The sequence below is a fragment of the Eurosta solidaginis genome, chromosome 5, assembly GCF_040869045.1.
Source record: "Eurosta solidaginis isolate ZX-2024a chromosome 5, ASM4086904v1, whole genome shotgun sequence".
Lineage (NCBI taxonomy): Eukaryota > Metazoa > Arthropoda > Insecta > Diptera > Tephritidae > Eurosta > Eurosta solidaginis.
Window position 1 is genome coordinate 81,258,214 of NC_090323.1, and position 16,885 is coordinate 81,275,098.

Below are 16,885 nucleotides of genomic sequence, written 5' to 3' on the forward strand. Positions count from 1 at the left end.
CATTGTTGTTGCATTTGCATGTTACATCTCTATCCGTATCTGGTTCATGCACCATTGGAACACGAGGAATAAGAGACGTCAGTCAGTTCTACTTTTCGCGAAATTTATTTGTAATGTCCCATTTGAGGGGTAATTTTGCTTCTACACATTTTCATGAGGTATTTTTGATCGCTTTAAGGGATCGCATTAATTAAACAATTCATTCTCTTTCCAACAACCACCATATATATTAATATAAACTTCTTAAAAATGTGTAGAAGGTAATTTTCTAATACCCACCAATCAGGTACATTACAAATAAAAATCGAAATGACGTCTCTTATTATATCAATCCTCTTTGCCTAAATTATAAGCGAGTGAAGTCAAATATATACTAATATATGAAAAACAATTAAGAGGAATAAAAAGGTGTGATAACTTTTGTTTGCCTCCGTATATTAATATGATGCAATGATATTGAATATGTGAAGTGCACAAAGCGAAAAGGCTTCAATTGTTTTACGTATATTTAAAAAAAATATACATACATACATATGTATATGACGTTGGGCGTTATTTTAAAGTTTAATTTTACCTTTGTGATACCCTAGTGTTTAGTTTCGTGCAAAACAAAAAAGGCTTCCGATGAAGATATGATAAAGAAGTGAACTCCCGAAACATGCCCTTGTAACAAGCCGCGTGCAATTTTGAATTTTTTCTCTAATATCAATAAGAAGGTATAAATATAACACCACTTTCTTCACACAGTTTTCGATTAAAACCCTTATTCAACTCAATCTTCCATAAAAAAATAAAAACTCTGAATTATCTCATTATTGCTTTATTTAATGTCTAATGAATTCAAAAATCTAGTCGGTTTTGCTTTTGTCTCGGATTTTATAGCCAATTAAATCAAAAACAAGTAAAAGTGGGAAAGTCTTCGGTGCAGCCTTTTATGAATGGATTTGAACAATAATCTAATGATTCTTGAAAAATTCATAAAATCTGAACAATAGTTATCATATACATATATAGCATATTGGGTATTTCTTCAGACAATAACGTATTCCATCTAATCTTAACAATCGGTTGTATGGGATATCCATTATTACCCATTATAAATATATATGAAAAATTTTTAAAATTTTTGCAGACAATAATGCATGGAAATGAAATACCATTTATAAAAAGCTATTTTTTGCAAAGATATAGCTTATTTTATTCGTCCACGACCCTTTTAAAATCTTTTATATAAAAGTGGGCGTAGTCCTTAACCGATTTCGTTAATTTTTCTTTCAAGCATTCCCTATAGTGAAGGCAACCTCTCTGCCGAATTTTGTTACGATACAAGTGGGCGGTGCCACATGTCAAATTATATAGTCAGTCCACATGTCAAATTATATAGTCAATATTATAGGTGATTATTTACTAAATTATCAGGTTTTTGTGTTTTCCAAAATTTTATATATATAAAAAGTGGGCGTGGTTATCATCCGATTTCGCTCATTTTCAATACCAATCTATTCTGGGTCCAGATTTAGTGAAGATATCTCAATATTTACTCAAGTTATCGTGCTGTCGGACGGACGAACGGACAGACGGGCGGACATGGCTCAATCAAATTTCTTTTCGATACTGATGATTTTGATATATGAAGTCTATATCTATCTCGATTCCTTTATACCTGTAGAACCAACCGTTATCCAATCAAAGTTAATATACTATGTGTGCAAAGCACGCTGAGTATAAAAACTAGGTAGGTTCTTTGTGTGAGGATACAAAGTTTCACGTTTTTTGTCGTCTGCCTGAGATAGCTATGACCATGAAGCACTTATCTGAATAATATATGACGCAAACGTAAAAATATGATTAAATTTTAAATTTATAGCTTTTAAAATGGGGAATACATGGCGAAATGCTCGTTATCTGAGCAATGGGTTTATATGGGGTATATACTATGCAACTGATCCTACAATTTTTTCAGAAAGAAATATACCTAATTTGAAATTTTAACCTTTAGCTGTTAAAATAGGGCACTACTTAAGAAAATATTCTAATCTGAACAATCGGTTGTATGGGATCTCTACGATTTTCACAGAAAACAAAATATGCCGTACATGCAAGCAGTTAGTATAACTTTAGGCTTTTGACTGATAAACCTTTTTTCTGAAAATCGGTTGCGTATGGTTGTTATTGTTGTTGTAGTAGTGCTTCGCCCCATCCAATAGGTGTGACCGATCACAAATTGTCATAAATATCCTCTAACGGGAGTCCAAGGAAACTCGCTGTTTCAACAGGGGTGGACCATAATGAGAGGGGTGTTAGAGGCGTTACAATTGAAGAGATGGTTGGTGTCATGTGGGGACACATTGAAAGCAGGGCATACATTTTGTATGTCGGGTTTGATTCTGGATAGGTACAAGTGTGCGTTCCTTTTCTGCAAGTTTAGGGTATTGTTCTTTGAGTACAGGATTCACCGGGCAATTCCCGACATAGAGGTCCGACGCCTGTTTGTGGAGTTCACTGAGGACATGCTTGTATTTTTTGGCTTCATACGGCTGTGTTCTTTGGTGCCGTATTTGCTCATAATGCTTATGGAGATGACTCCTTAAGCCCCTGGGCGGTGTTGGTTCATCAATCAGATGTCTGTTGGGATGCCCAGGTTTCTGGGTATTCAACAGGAACTGTTTGGTTAGCACATCATTTCTCTCCCTGGTGGGGAGTATTCTCGCCTAATTATGTAGATGGTATTCTGGTTGTGCGGGGTCGGTCCGGTCGGTTCCGTCTAATGTCTAATTCGACACCAAAGTATACCCGCTGACAAAATTTTATCAAGATATATCAAAAATTGAGCGACAACTTTGCGATCAAACAGCCAGACTAACATGACTAAATTAAACCAGATTGTCAGCCCAGCCTGATCAATTCGGTATATATGGGTATGGCTATCTCTTCTCCCGTAAGGGCTTACAATTTTGTGATTCGTGAAAATCTTAATATATTATTAATTTTCATGAAAGGTTTAAACATGGATAATAAAGTAGAAGATAACTGGAAAGAGAGTGAAGAGGGAAAGCAAGGCTCACCTTTTAATGGTAGGCAAATGGATATTCGAGTAGGAAAAATTTCGCAGTGAACAATTTTTATGGGATTTATATTAATTTCCCATTTTCTAGAATCTTTATCCGATTAACATCAATCTTCACAAGGCTTATTTTTTGGCACATGCCACTCAAAATTATTAAAAAGTAAAAAATTATCCAAATAAGGGTCGCCCTAATGTATTTGCCTACATATACCCAAATGTACAAAATAAATATCGAAAATGCCTCATGAATAATATCAAAAACTAACCCAATAAAGAGAACAATAATACATTTAATTTGCAGCATTGTTTATGATTTAAATTTTAACATTCTCCCAAAAGTCTGATCAAATTTGGTGTTCAATTTGAGTGGGGACCGTGAAGCATTTGAAAAGGATTCCATTGAATATTTCACAGGAGATAAAAAAGATTGAATGAGTTGAGAAAGCCCTATGGGAAATGTATGCTACGAACGGTTGTTTTAGGTACTTTTTAGAATCAACGCTTCAGAACAAGTTAGTTCTCATGTGCTTTCCTATTTCAGATTGAATCAAAATGTTAGTTGGGTGCATACATCAATACATATTGTTGATTTTATATTCAGTTGTAGTGTTGTTTGTACACTTGTCCAATATAAAATATACATATCGCACACCTAGATCAAAACAGCGATCAATTAAAAAAATCCCAATGTTCAGAAAACGCGAAAAATTGACTTCCTCTCCCATATGCGCCAACGCAATTTTTATTATTTACAAAGTATTTTCTTGGTGATTAGTGGAGACATTAGTAAGTTGTGTATACAGTTCTATAGGTTTCGAATTGCAGAGTCAGGAATTACTCACAACTTCTAAATTTTAGATTTTTGAATTGGCTCCTTATTTATCTAGGTGTGCGATATGAATACAAAACGCCCATTAGTCGCTAGACCGAACCTTTTTTTGCATATTTCCTTTTGTTTAATCCTGTGGGAAATTATTTTATTATTTTTTACAGATTCTGTTGCACAGCATTTCCTCGCAACGGTTGACAGCGCTTGTGTTTTTCACAATGCAAGTTCAAGATTTGCCGATGGCTTCAGGTTCGGTTTGGGTGCTGAGGTCGGTATATCAACGGCGAGAATACATGCACGTGGGCCAGTGGGCGTTGAAGGACTTCTGACAACAAAGTGGATATTACGTGGACAAGATCACACCGCAGCCGACTTTGCAGAGGGTGGTGGTAAAGTATGGCTACATGAATCTTTGCCATTATGAATGCATGGGAATAAAAAAATGTATACGGTTATGTACAAGTTATTTTTACTTTTTATATTTGTTTCCATCTTGGGAAAATAAAAAAAACATAAATATTAAATACAGTAGATGTGTACATTTACGTTTGAAATTCATATTTACATATGCATATAGTCATCCGTAGTAACAATCTTTAGCTGTGAAAAAAGGCGCATATTTTTTTGCACAAAGGCAAGTTTTTTTACGAGGTAGAAATACGCATTCATGTAACATTTAAGAAAGGAAGATGCGTTATATAATTATAAAAAAAGAAATATGCGTTATTATATGGATGCAATATAGATAAAGTATTCAGAGATCTTTATAAATAACAAGTAACGAAGGCTAAGTTCGGGTGTAACCGAACATTACATACTCAGCTGGGAGCTTTGGAGACAAAATAAGGGAAAATCACCATATAGAAAAATTAACCTATGGTAAACCTGGAATGTGTTTGTATGACATGGTTTTCAAATGGAAGGTATTAAAGAGTACTTTAAACCGGAGTGGGTCATAGTTTTATAGGTGGACGCCATTTCAGGATATCGCCATAAAGGTGTACCAGGGGTGACTATAGAATGTGTTTGTACGATATGGGTATCAATAGAAAGGTGTTAATGAGTATTTTAAAAGGGAGCGGCCCTTAGTTCTATAGGTGGACGCCTTTTCGAGATATCGCCATAAAGGTGGACCAGAGGTGACACTAGAATGTGTTTGTACGATATGTGTATCAAATGAAAGGTGTTAATGAGTATTTTAAAAGGGAGTGGGCCTTAGTGCTATAGGTGGAAGCCTTTTCGAGATATCACCATAAAGGTGGACCAGGGGTTACTCTAGAATGTGTTTGTACGATATGGGTATCGAATGAAAGGTGTTAATGAGTATTTTAAAAGGAAGTGGGCCTTAGTGCTATAAGTGGACGCCTTTTCGAGATATCGCTTTAAAGGTGGACCAGGGGTGACTCTAGTATGTGTTTGTGCGATATGGGTATCAAATGAAAGGTTTTAGTGATTATTTAAAACGTAGTGGGCCTTAGTTCTATAGGTGGACTCCTTTTTGAGACATCGCCATAAGGGTGGACCAGGGGTGACTATAGAATGTGTTTGTACGATATGGGTATCAAATTAAAGGTATTAATGAGGGTTTTGAAAGGGAGTGGCCCTTAGTTGTATATGTTAAGGCGTTTTCGAGATACCGACCAAATTGTGGACCAGGGTGACCCAGAACATCATCTGTCGGGTACCGCTAATTTATTTATATATGTAATACCACGAACAGTATTCCTGCCAAAATTCCAAGGGCGTTTGATATCGCCCTGCGGAACTTCTTCATTTTCTTCTACTTAATATGGTAGGTGTCACATCCAATTTACAAAGTTTTTTCTAAAGTTATATTTTGCGTCAATAAACTAATCAAATTACCATGTTTCTTCTCTTTTTCATATTTGGTATAGAATTATGGCATTTTTTCATTTTTCGTAATTTTCGATATCGAAAAAGTGGGCGTGGTCATAGTCGGGTTTCGGTCATTTTTTATACCAAGATAAAGTGAGTTCAGATAAGTACGTGAACTAAGTTTAGTAAAGATATATCGATTTTTGCTCAAGTTATCATGTGAACGGCCGAGCGGAAGGACAGACCAACGACGAGAAGAATTAAATGAAAAAGGGCGGAGCCACGTCCATTTTGAAATTTTCTTTTATTTTTGTATTGTGTTGCACCATATCATTACTGATGTTGAATTTTGGCATAATTTACTTATATACTGTAAATATATTCAATTTTTTGTTAAAATTTTACTTTAAAAAAAAAAATTTGTTTAAAGTGGGCGTGTTCGTAATTCGATTTTGCTAATTTTTACTTAGCACACATATAGTAATAGGAGTAACGTTCCTGCCAAAATTTCATCATGATATCTTTAACGACTGCCAAATTACAGCTTGCAAAACTTTAAAATTACCTTCTTTTAAAAGTGGGCGGTGCCACGCCCGTTGTCCAAAATTTTACTAATTTTCTATTCTGCGTCATAAGCTCAACCCACCTACCAAGTTTCATCGCTTTAGCCGTCTTTGGTAATAAATTATCGCACTTTTTCTTTTTTCGAAATTTTCGATATCGGAAAAGTGGGCGTGGTTATAGTCCGATTTCGTTCATTTTAAATAGCAATCTGAGATGACTACCCCGAAACCTACATACCAAATTTTATCAAGATACCTCAAAATTTACTCAAGTTATCGTATTTACGAACGGACGGACGGACATGGCTAAATGAATTTCTTTTTTCGCCCAGATCATTTTGATATATAGAAGTCTATATCTATCTCGACTAGTTTATGCCGTTACGGATTACCGTTATGCAAACAAAGTTAATATACTCTGTGAGCTCTGCTCAGCTGAGTATAAAAATATAGAAGCTACACAAAACTTAATTTTTGTCAGTTTAAATATCCTACGTGCAGTACTTTTGTCGGTGTGATTTTACTCAAACGGTAAATATGAACTATTAATGAGGCGGGGATTGCCCACATTGCTTTTAAATGTCTGAAAACATTTATTTGAACAATTTTTGATTTATAATTTGGGAAAAATTTAAACTACGTGACGTCAGGACGGAAAAGGCTGTTTCGATTATACCTTGTAAATCTCCTCAAAGCCTTCTCTCAGGAGTGGGATTTGAACCCGCACTCTTACGATGATTGCAGGCCCGTCGAGAGGGGGGAGGGTGCTGAGGTGGTTATTTACCCCGGGCCCGGCCTTGGAGGGGCCCGAGATTCTCAAAATGCTATCCAAGCTTTTTGCAGACAATAAACAAACCACACCAACACGTTTAATCACCTTTCGTAGATAGCAATCATGTTAAATTTCAACAAATTTTATAAATCTCATAACGGGTATGCACCCCGCATAAGGTGTTGCTGGTTTTTGGCGTCGGCTTTGTAGCATAAAGTTGAATTCGTTTTCTGTTGCAGGAGAAAAATTCGGAATGATGCAAATTCCTATACAGCGATATACATTAGACTGGGTCGATTTATTTATTAACCGCGACATCGATTTTTCGATAGGATTTGGGCTCAGGAAAAAAAGTTCTACTACGCTTACCCAAAAAAATATTTTTCAAGCTTGCGAAAGGGTAAATTTTTCGACCAACACACTCTCCAAAACCGAAAAATATTTTTTTTTGTAAAAAACTGTTATCGCCACCGTTTTTACAACAGTTTTTTGAAGAACAAAATACTTTTTGGGTTTTGGGGAGTGTTTTGGTCGGAAACTTTACCCTTTCGCCATTTTTTTTTCGCATGCTCGAAAATTCTTTTTTTGGGTATGTGCAGTGGAAATTCTTTTTCCTGAGCCCAAATCCTATGGGTCGATTTCGGTTAACTTTCGTCCATACAAATGTACCCAGGTTAATATACATGTATTCATGTATACGCTTAAACATACATGTATATACAAACGCATATAAATATGTAAAAGGTGGTAATTTTGATTTTGAGAATTTGTTCATTTTAGTATGGGGGCCCGTATTTTTTTTCCCCCGGGCGGGGATAAAATCTCGGCGGCCCTGGATGGTTGAAGTGTTACAAACGCATTCAACTACGTCATGGCTTAGTTGTTCTAAATTTCTTCCCAATTTCCTTCCTTGCATATTTTACATACTTTGTATGTAATCATGTGTTAAAGTTGTGCTTTTTGTTGGCGGTTTCAACGAAACTGGCATTTTCGCTTTTGTTCTACTTATAGAACTACAAAGATTTAACCAATGGTCTCTATTTGTATTAATTAAGCGGGCATTGCCCTCATTAAATAAATTATACATTAAAAATTGCTTCAAATAAATGTTCTCAAACATTTAAAAGCAATAATAAAAAGAAATTGGATGTTGCTTCTGCCAGAACTTGAACCCAGGATGTTCGGTGTGCCCACTTTTAAAAAATTCGTAGAGAAAAATTGAGAAAATATGATAAATCATTTCCAAAGGCCGATAACGTGATGAAATAATCCTGAAGTATTCTAGAAATAGTCGCTTTGAATTTATGATGACAAAGAGAAATTTGTTAAAGTTTTGAAAGTAAGCGCCTCACAGCCCTTATCCAGAAGAAGAAAATTCAAAAGTTTTCTTTGAAGTACTCTAGAAATAGTCCCTTTGAAATTAATTGTTCGTACAAACCGCGCGACAGGAGCTACATGTTTTATACTATCTTCAAACAGAAAAATAAATTGAGGAAATTTCGATTTGAATTGAGTGCTGTTCATACAACTCGATTTAGCTTACACAATAGTAATTTGATAGCTGGTTGGCTCATCTCTACAGCAAGAACATACCTTTGTTCAGACTGTCAAAATGTGCGTGTTGGTATTAGGCGAATGAAATGGAATGCAAACATAAAACTTTGAAATTTTTGTGTGTTGTAAGAAAATGTGTTCAATGTTTTGGTTTCATTTTGAGTTTGCCATCTTCTTTTGACAATCTCTACTCCAGTGAAATGAAAGACATAAAATCAGCTGATGAGATGAGCCAACCATATAGTTCAGAAGTGCGTAGCTGACGTTTAAATATACTAAATAAACACACTTTACAATGTTGCATTTGCAGTTTGAAGCGGAGGGCGACTCCGCTGAGAAAAACTTGTTTCTAACTAAAAAAAACTTGTTTCTAAAATTTTGATGTTGCTTTGCACTGGAATTGAACCCAGGGTCCACGGTGTAGTAGTTAGATCACACTTTTACCACACCACCTTGTGAAAATAAACATAATCCCTGAGTGATTATGCCCACTTTAAAAAAATAGATAGCGAAACTTCGAAAAATGGAAATAATGCGAAAATATTGTCGCCAATGTTGGCACCACTATGCTGTTATTAAATAATCACAACAACAAAAACAGCAAGCAACCACACTTATGTACAAGGCAACGAAGTATATTCCACACACATACGCTCGAAGTGAAGAGATATCTCACATACACACATGTAGTCATCAGCTAAGAGAAGAAGTTGTTACTCACTCATGCACATACATATAGCTAAATAACCAAGTATGCGATACTACTGTTTCATGTTCGTGAAAAGTATAGACCTTAAGGGCTAATTAAACTTCATTAACCCTAATGCCATAGTCGTAACCATACCCATATCCATAACCATCTCCAAAGTGATCGATTAATGGTGCCTTAACCTAGAAATCGTGAAAATTTCATAAAAATGAAGAAAACTCAAAAAATTACAAAGATATTCCACAAACAATAAGTCTCTTAGTCAAAACGTATCCAAAACAATAAATAAAATAAACAAAAAGTTAATAAATTCACCAACTCAAATATTTTTAGGTTATGGATATGGCGAAAAACTAAGAACCAATTGCTTGGCTATGGTATGGTTATGATATTAGCGTTATGGTATGGTACCATTAATCGATTACATTGGTTTCCATAAGGTAGGTTCGATGAGCTGTTTTATCTGGTTATGGTTATATGGTTATAAGTCACCATTAATTGGCCCTTTAGGAGAAAGATACCAACGAGGCAACAGAGAGTATAAGAGCAGCGCAAGCTGAGGAATAACTAATCAGTTTGATTTATTAGTTGTGAAGTATAATTGTGAAGTACTGCTCCCAAAGTAGTATAAATAAATACCATTTTTCAATACTGTATATTGAAGTTATTTATTCGACAGTTCAGCGATTCGAACGTTAGTAGAAGGTGTATAATTACCAGAGACCGATAACGGTATATATACCAACTGTATGTTATGTACTAATTTATGAGATCACTCTAACAACCATGGGCGGACCCAGAGAGGCATTTAAGTGGGAAGATTCTCGAAAAAAAAATCCAATTTTTTTCGAAATCCTACTTAAGTCAACCAAAAGTCGGTAGTCTCAACAGGAAAAAAAGTTTATGTTAGCATTGCTCATCCATTCATCGGTCTACCCGTGGAGTGGAGAGGAACTGGGGGATCCGCCACTGCTAACAACCCTGCATTCCATTAAACCTGGAAAATAATTGTGAGTTCAATGAGTATTCTTTTTCTTATATACATATGCCAAAAACTGACTGAGTTATTAAAACTTTAAGGGCCACTTGCAGAACGGCAAGATAACTCAGAGCTAACTTGAGGGGTTAAACTCATACATTTTTGACAAATTTTTGAAATTAACTCTGAGCTAAAAAAAGGAACTTGCTGTTCTGGGCCTAACGAAAACAAAATGTAAAAAAATTTTATATATACATATAAGTTAAGGAGCCCAAGGACTAGGGCTCCAAAAAGCAACCTGTAAAGATCCAAATAAAAATAGCCTTTAGTCCGCTTAATAATATTTACCATTTATTTCCGTTCAATGTCAAAAACAGACTGACTTTATCATTAACTTAAACTAAGCTCTAAGCTTCTACATTAGTCTAAGTGATTTCATAATTGCTGACACTGCACTTCCCACGATTGGCCAAAATAATATTTTATCGCTTGCGTGGTGAATCACACGACTTGCATTTTGTCCGCATATCATATCGCTTACGCTGCAGTTCCCATGGATTGCATTTTGTCTGCTTACGCAATATGATATCGGATCAATTACCTACGTTGGCTTTGCTTGTGTTTGTTGAAGTGTGGTGTCAGCACATTCTTACAAGTAAGTGTGTCTGCCCCCTTATTAAGTACCCCCCCCCCCCCCCCCCCCCTTTAAACATCTGCGTCCCGGAGATGAGCTCCTCTTTTAGAAGGATCCTTTGCATGGCTTGGCTGGTCCTGATCTGTGGTCTGATTTAGTCTAGGAAAGTTGATTGTAGTAGTGAGTTTTCTCCATATAATGTAGGATACGGCTGCCAGAATGGCCAAGGCAAGAGCGTCAAAAATTAGCGAAAAGTGAAAGTTATTGCCAAGTTGTTTAAGCTGATTAATATTTTCCATGCTCAGGCCGTGAATGTAGTTAAGATTCAATTTTAGTCCTTCGCTCGCGATATTTACCAAGGGCGGTGGCAGGGCCTGCGCTGTGCGTACTGATCTGCTGGTGAATGTCTGATTTCCCACCGCGACTGTTTCATTGTTCAAAATAATGACGTACGTTCCATTTAGGGTTGTGGAGTAGTTCCTCCCTTGTAATAGGCCTTCAAAGTTTGTAACAAATATTGTTGAGTCTGTGATCATCTCGACGGTTTTGGTGTTGTCTGGTTCAAAGCGACATTTGGCATCGCCACCTTTAACTAGCCTAGCTAGGCACCCGTTTTCCCGAAGTTTAGTCAGGGATTTGGGAGAACAAATTGTTGTATTGCTGATCGAAGGGCAATCCTCGTTCACCCCGAACGTTTCAACTTCGTTTATTAGCATTTTTTATAGCTGAGGTCAACGTGTTGTCCTTTTATAACAGCGGCCCGTGTTATTAGGAGTCGGTAGCCATCTGGTTTTACCTTTGGCATTGAGAGTACGTACAAAAGTGTGCAATCGTTTGTATACACGGAGGCCCACCCGTACTCTATGGCTTCAATGATGTTCTGATATGGTAGGGAATCTTCCTCCATTATGAGCCTTCCAATCTCGTCTCGATCAAGAAGATTTGTGTTGATTACGCCAGATTTCACCATTTGGCATGCTTGTACGACTTCTGACACCTGTTCCTTCAAGATAAGGACTTTGCTTAGGTCAAGAAGTTCGATATTCTCCTCGCTAATGTTTTTGCTTATAGCGTTAATGTGGAGCATCGCTTCGTTTGCTTTCTCGATTGCCTCGCGGGTACCGTTGAATAGTTTTTCGTTGACCCGGTACTGGTGATTGTTGTTTATTATCACCTCATTAATGCTTCGAAGAATATAGTCCCAATCCGCTGCATCTGGAGACCCAGCTATCCACTTCCATGCAGAACCAATCCAGTCAATGGAACGTACCCTTCGTGATTTGCTTATTTGTAGTTCGTCGAGACGCAGCTTAGTTTGATTTAGGTGGAATTGTAACACGGTCCGCACAGCCCTGCTTGTAATATCGTGCTCTGTTGACTCCATCAATTTGACCAAAGCCGTGTTGAAGTAGTTTAGGTCGACCACATGAAGTCTCCGTTCAGGATCCAACCACGCCCGTGCTCAATAGTTACCAGTGGGGAGCCATAATTGTAGATGTTGAGGCCGTACACGCCAGATATAAAAAATAAACTGTGTTCCGTTATGGAGAGAAAAAACTCATTAGTGTTGGTAAGATTAGTATTGACCATTTTTTGTTTTTAGGCACTTTTATTATTTATCCCAGGGACGGTGAACTAATAATAAATGGTTACATAATATAAATCTTGTTTTCTTTTGATTTTTTTTCTTTTATTATTATTATTTAAAGAATATTCTATTGTATAATAAAAAAAAAAATCTTTCCACACTAAGGGAAGAATTAAAAAAATGAAATTTTTTGTGTGCTTTTTTGAATTGAACTGCAATTTATTTATGTGTTTTTTGTTGCGTTTAAATGTATTCCTATATCCTACCACCGTCCCCGGCTACCCATCGTGTTACCTGGAAGGTCCACAGGATCCGAGAGCATGGATATGAAAGGGAGGTAGTTTGTAATTCTTTACTGTTGTTTGAAAGGTAGCGTTAAAGGTTACTTCCCTTGGATCCTGCCGCCTTACAAAAAGTCGTGGTAAAGAAGCTGAGGAAAGAGGATAATATTTCTTAGAATTACTGAAATGTTTCCTCTTTACTCCCTTCTTTAAAGTTTTTTATGTTTCTTTTTTTGTTTTTTTTTTTTCTATTTTTTTTTTTTGTTTTGTCTAATTTGTCTTTTCTAGTAAGCGCATAATTAGTTTTTTGTTGTGGGCAGATTTCTTCTTAAGAAAAAAAAATTTTATTTTTTATTTTGCCTCTTTTATTAAGCGTGTAAATAATTTCTTGTGGGCACATATTGCTTCCTTAAAATTTTTTAAACGAAAAATCGTTTCCTCTGTTTTCTTTGTATTTTTTTTTTTTTTTTTTTACAATATTTTATGTTGCCTCTTTAATCGCTTATGTGGTTTGTTAGAGAAAAGATCTTTGATCTTGAAATTTGGCGGACGCCTTTTTTGCGTCGTCTGTGCTATAGAATTTCAAATCTTTGTGGTCCCTTATTGGGACATCTTTTTGTTGTTGACTTCCCGTGGTGACCTTATTATATATATTTTTTTTTTTTTACCTTATGTTGGCGTATTTTTTATCTGCGCTTTATGAATCCTTTTGCCAGTGTCTGTGAGCAATGTCACTGTATTGTCCTTACCAAACGTTTCCTTTTTGTAAAGTGCCTTTTGTTTTGATTTTATCTGTTTATCCCTGACGTATATCTCATCTCCTGGCCTAAATTCCTTAGCTCTTTTCCTTTTTTTAATCAATCGGATATTTCTTAACTCCTGGTTTCTCTTGATTTGTTCCCTGATCTCCTTGTGGACCCTACTTTTGAAGTTGGTTAGGCCTTGGTAGTTAATTCTTTCGGTTCTGTTGAAAAATATGTCGCTAAGCTTCCTCTTCGTTACAGAGTGTATTGTTGTGTTGTAACGATCGACAGCAATATACACCAATTCCTTTGGTCTAGCGTTAGTAATTTCTTTCCGGAGGCACCGATTAATCTCAGTAATGGTAGAGTGGAATTTTTCGATCTGGCCGTTTACTTCACTTCTTTGAATTGGAGTCTGATATAGTTCGATTCCCAAACCTCTTATGTAGTTACATACCAAGGGAGTCATAAATCCTCTCTCATTGTCCGTGACTATCATTTTAGGAGTTGTGAAATAGTGTATTACTTTGGCTAGCTTAGCGCGGAGAGTGACGGATGCTTTATTTTTAATGTGAAAAAGCTTGGCAAATTTTGAAAATTTGTCTATGCAAGATAAAAATGTCTCCCCTTGAATTTCAAAAATGTCCACATGCACTATTTCGCATGGATATTTCGGCACTGGAGTCTCTTTTATCGGTGGTACTGCCGGATGCCTATCATACTTGTTAGCAAGGCAGGTTTCACAGTTAGAAGTGAAATTTTTTATCTTACTAGCCATTTTGGGAAAATAATACTTTTCCAAGATTTGTTCCCTATTTTCTTTTGAGTTTCTATGGGCCCACCTATGTTCTGTCTCTATTATACCGCAAATCCTCTCCTCGCTGGCCACATCCTCGACCAATCTCTGAGTTATCCTAATTTTGCATAAAAGGAAATGTTCTATATATACTTCTTGTAGGAGTTGTAAGTAACTTTCTGGAATCTTTATTCCATTTATAAATTCCGGGTTTAGACGTTCCTTCAAGGCTTCGGTTAAGCTGGCCTTTTCAATTATATCTAGTCTCACATAATGACGAGTGAATCCTGGATGTGGGTTTTCAACACAAGTCATTGCATTCCCCTCCCTAAAAATTATTTGGTTTCGGAAAACGTTCAAAGGGACTTCTACGTGTGGAATAAGGTCCGAAGCTGTCCCCTCGTCACTTCTAGCTTCTGTTGGTGCATCGTTGGGTTCCGACGGTACTGTCAAATGGTTTGCCTGGCATGGAATTCTGGAGAGAGCATCCGCCACGACATTCGATTTACCAGGAGTGTAAATCAATTCGTGGTTATACTCTTCTATTCTAGCCTTCCACCTCTTCAACTTGGCGTTATAGATTCGACTTCCTAACGCAAAAGTGAGAGGCTGGTGGTCAGTGAAAATTGTAACTTTTTTCGCCCCATAGTGGTAGGATCTCAAGTTGTCTAGAGCCCAAAATATAGCCAACATTTGCTTCTCGTTTGTGGCATAGTTTTCCTCTGTTCTACTTAAAGATCTTGAGATGTAGGCAATGGGTCGATCTTTCCCTGTTTCTCCTTGGGATAGCACCCCACCAATGGCATAGTTTGAGGCGTCGGTGGTAAGGTTGAATGGTTTTTCGAAATCTGGGAATGCGAGAATATCTGAGGAAACGAGTAGTTTTTTTAGGGTATCGAAGGCCTGAAGGGCCTCGGAATTCATTTTGATACGCACTCTTCTAGATTGATTTGCCTCACCGCGTGTGAGATTGGTCAAGGGTTTAGCAACTTTAGCGTAATCTCGAATGAACTTTCGGTAATACGACGTCATTCCCAAAAAGCTTTTTAGTTCCTTAAGCGTTTCTGGGGGTGAGAGGTTCTCTATAGCTTGGATCTTTGAAGGATCTGCCTTCATCCCGTGGGATGTTATTACATATCCCTGAAATTCTACTTCCGTTCTCAAAAACTTAGTTTTTTCCAAATTCACTCTCAAATTAGCATCCGCAAGCCGTTTAAACACTATCTCTACATTTACTAAATGTTCGTCGGTACTTTTCCAAAGACAATAATGTCGTCGATATACACGTAGCATATTCTCCCTATATACTCTTTAAGGACGTCATCAATTATTCGCTGGAATATAGCCGGAACGTTTTTTAGCCCAAAAGGTAATCTCAGAAATTCGTACTTTCCAATCATGGTTGAAAACGCCGTTTTGGGTATATCTGTTTCTTTCATTGTGATTTGGTGAAAGCCTGAGGTCCGATCTATGGTTGCGTAATATTTTGCGTTCCCTAAACTGGCCAGCGTTGCATTAATATCTGGAATAGGATAGGCGTCCGGCACGGTGACTGCATTCAGACGTTTGAAGTCCACTACCATTCTATACTGCTTTTCACCAGAGGGTTTGGGTTTTTTCGGAACTACCCAAATAGGAGAATTGTACGGGCTTTTGGATGGTCGTATAATTCCTTCTACAAGCAACTCAGTAATTTGTTTTTCTACCTCTTCCCTCATGTTTGCAGGATATGGGTAACTTTTCGTGTATATGGGCTCATTCGTGGTAGTGTTTATCTCAGCTCGAACTGTGGTTTTAATATTTGTTTTGATGTTAAGTGGACCGAACAAATGAGAATATGCGTCGGGTATATCGTCAGTTTCGAAAAAATTAGGCTTCCTACGACTTTGTTTTTGAGCGGAATTCTTATATTGGAATCTATTATAAGGACATGTTTTTTCCTGTCTATGACGGCATCCAGTTCTTTGAGGGTGTCATCGCCTATTATCCCATCAAACGAGCTTAAACCAGGAAGTGCGTAAAAGGTTACCATAGCTTCGTTGCCAGCATTTTGGAAAAATCTTCCACTGATTTTTTTGTTTATTACTACAGGTCCTGCTACGGTAGTTACTGAGAAAGGTGGATTGACTGGAACTGTATTAGTTGCCAATTCAGGTCTTATAAAATTTTTATTTGCCCCTGTGTCAACTAAGAACTTTAGGGCTACTTTGTTTGGTGCCAAACAAATGAGATAGGGTATACTGGACTGCGCGGTAGTCCTCATATGAAATAGGCTGGTGGCCCGTCCGCCATAAAATTTACCTGCTGGAAGTTGTCTTCTGTCGATTCAGCATACGCCGAAGGTCCGCTTTCTACATCTGCGCTGTTGGCTTCCATGTTGTAGAGCCTCTGCTGTTTGGGCATCTTTTCAATCGATGATGCAGGTCCCCTTTTGAAGGCGTTGTTATTCATCGGTCGGTTCAGGTGGTTCACCTGTCTGGTTTGAACACTCTCGTCGACATCCATTCTTTCCGCAGGTTTTGGGGCTGCGGGTC

The 16,885-nt window shown here is 37.1% G+C and overlaps 1 protein-coding gene across 2 annotated transcripts in view; it reads left to right on the top strand.

Moving 5' to 3' along the window:
- The window catches only part of P5CS (Delta[1]-pyrroline-5-carboxylate synthase), a 958,896-nt gene that overhangs the window by 556,148 nt on the left and 385,863 nt on the right, over nt 1-16,885 (top strand). Inside the window, exon 12 of one of the 2 annotated variants that reach the window (XM_067791360.1) lies at nt 4,061-4,424. The exons of the other annotated variant lie outside the window; for it this stretch is intronic. Coding sequence (XP_067647461.1) covers nt 4,061-4,320 — 260 coding nt within the window. The 3' untranslated portion in view covers nt 4,321-4,424. Of the gene's footprint in view, nt 1-4,060; nt 4,425-16,885 lie in introns of those variants that run through there. 2 annotated transcript variants of the gene reach the window in all.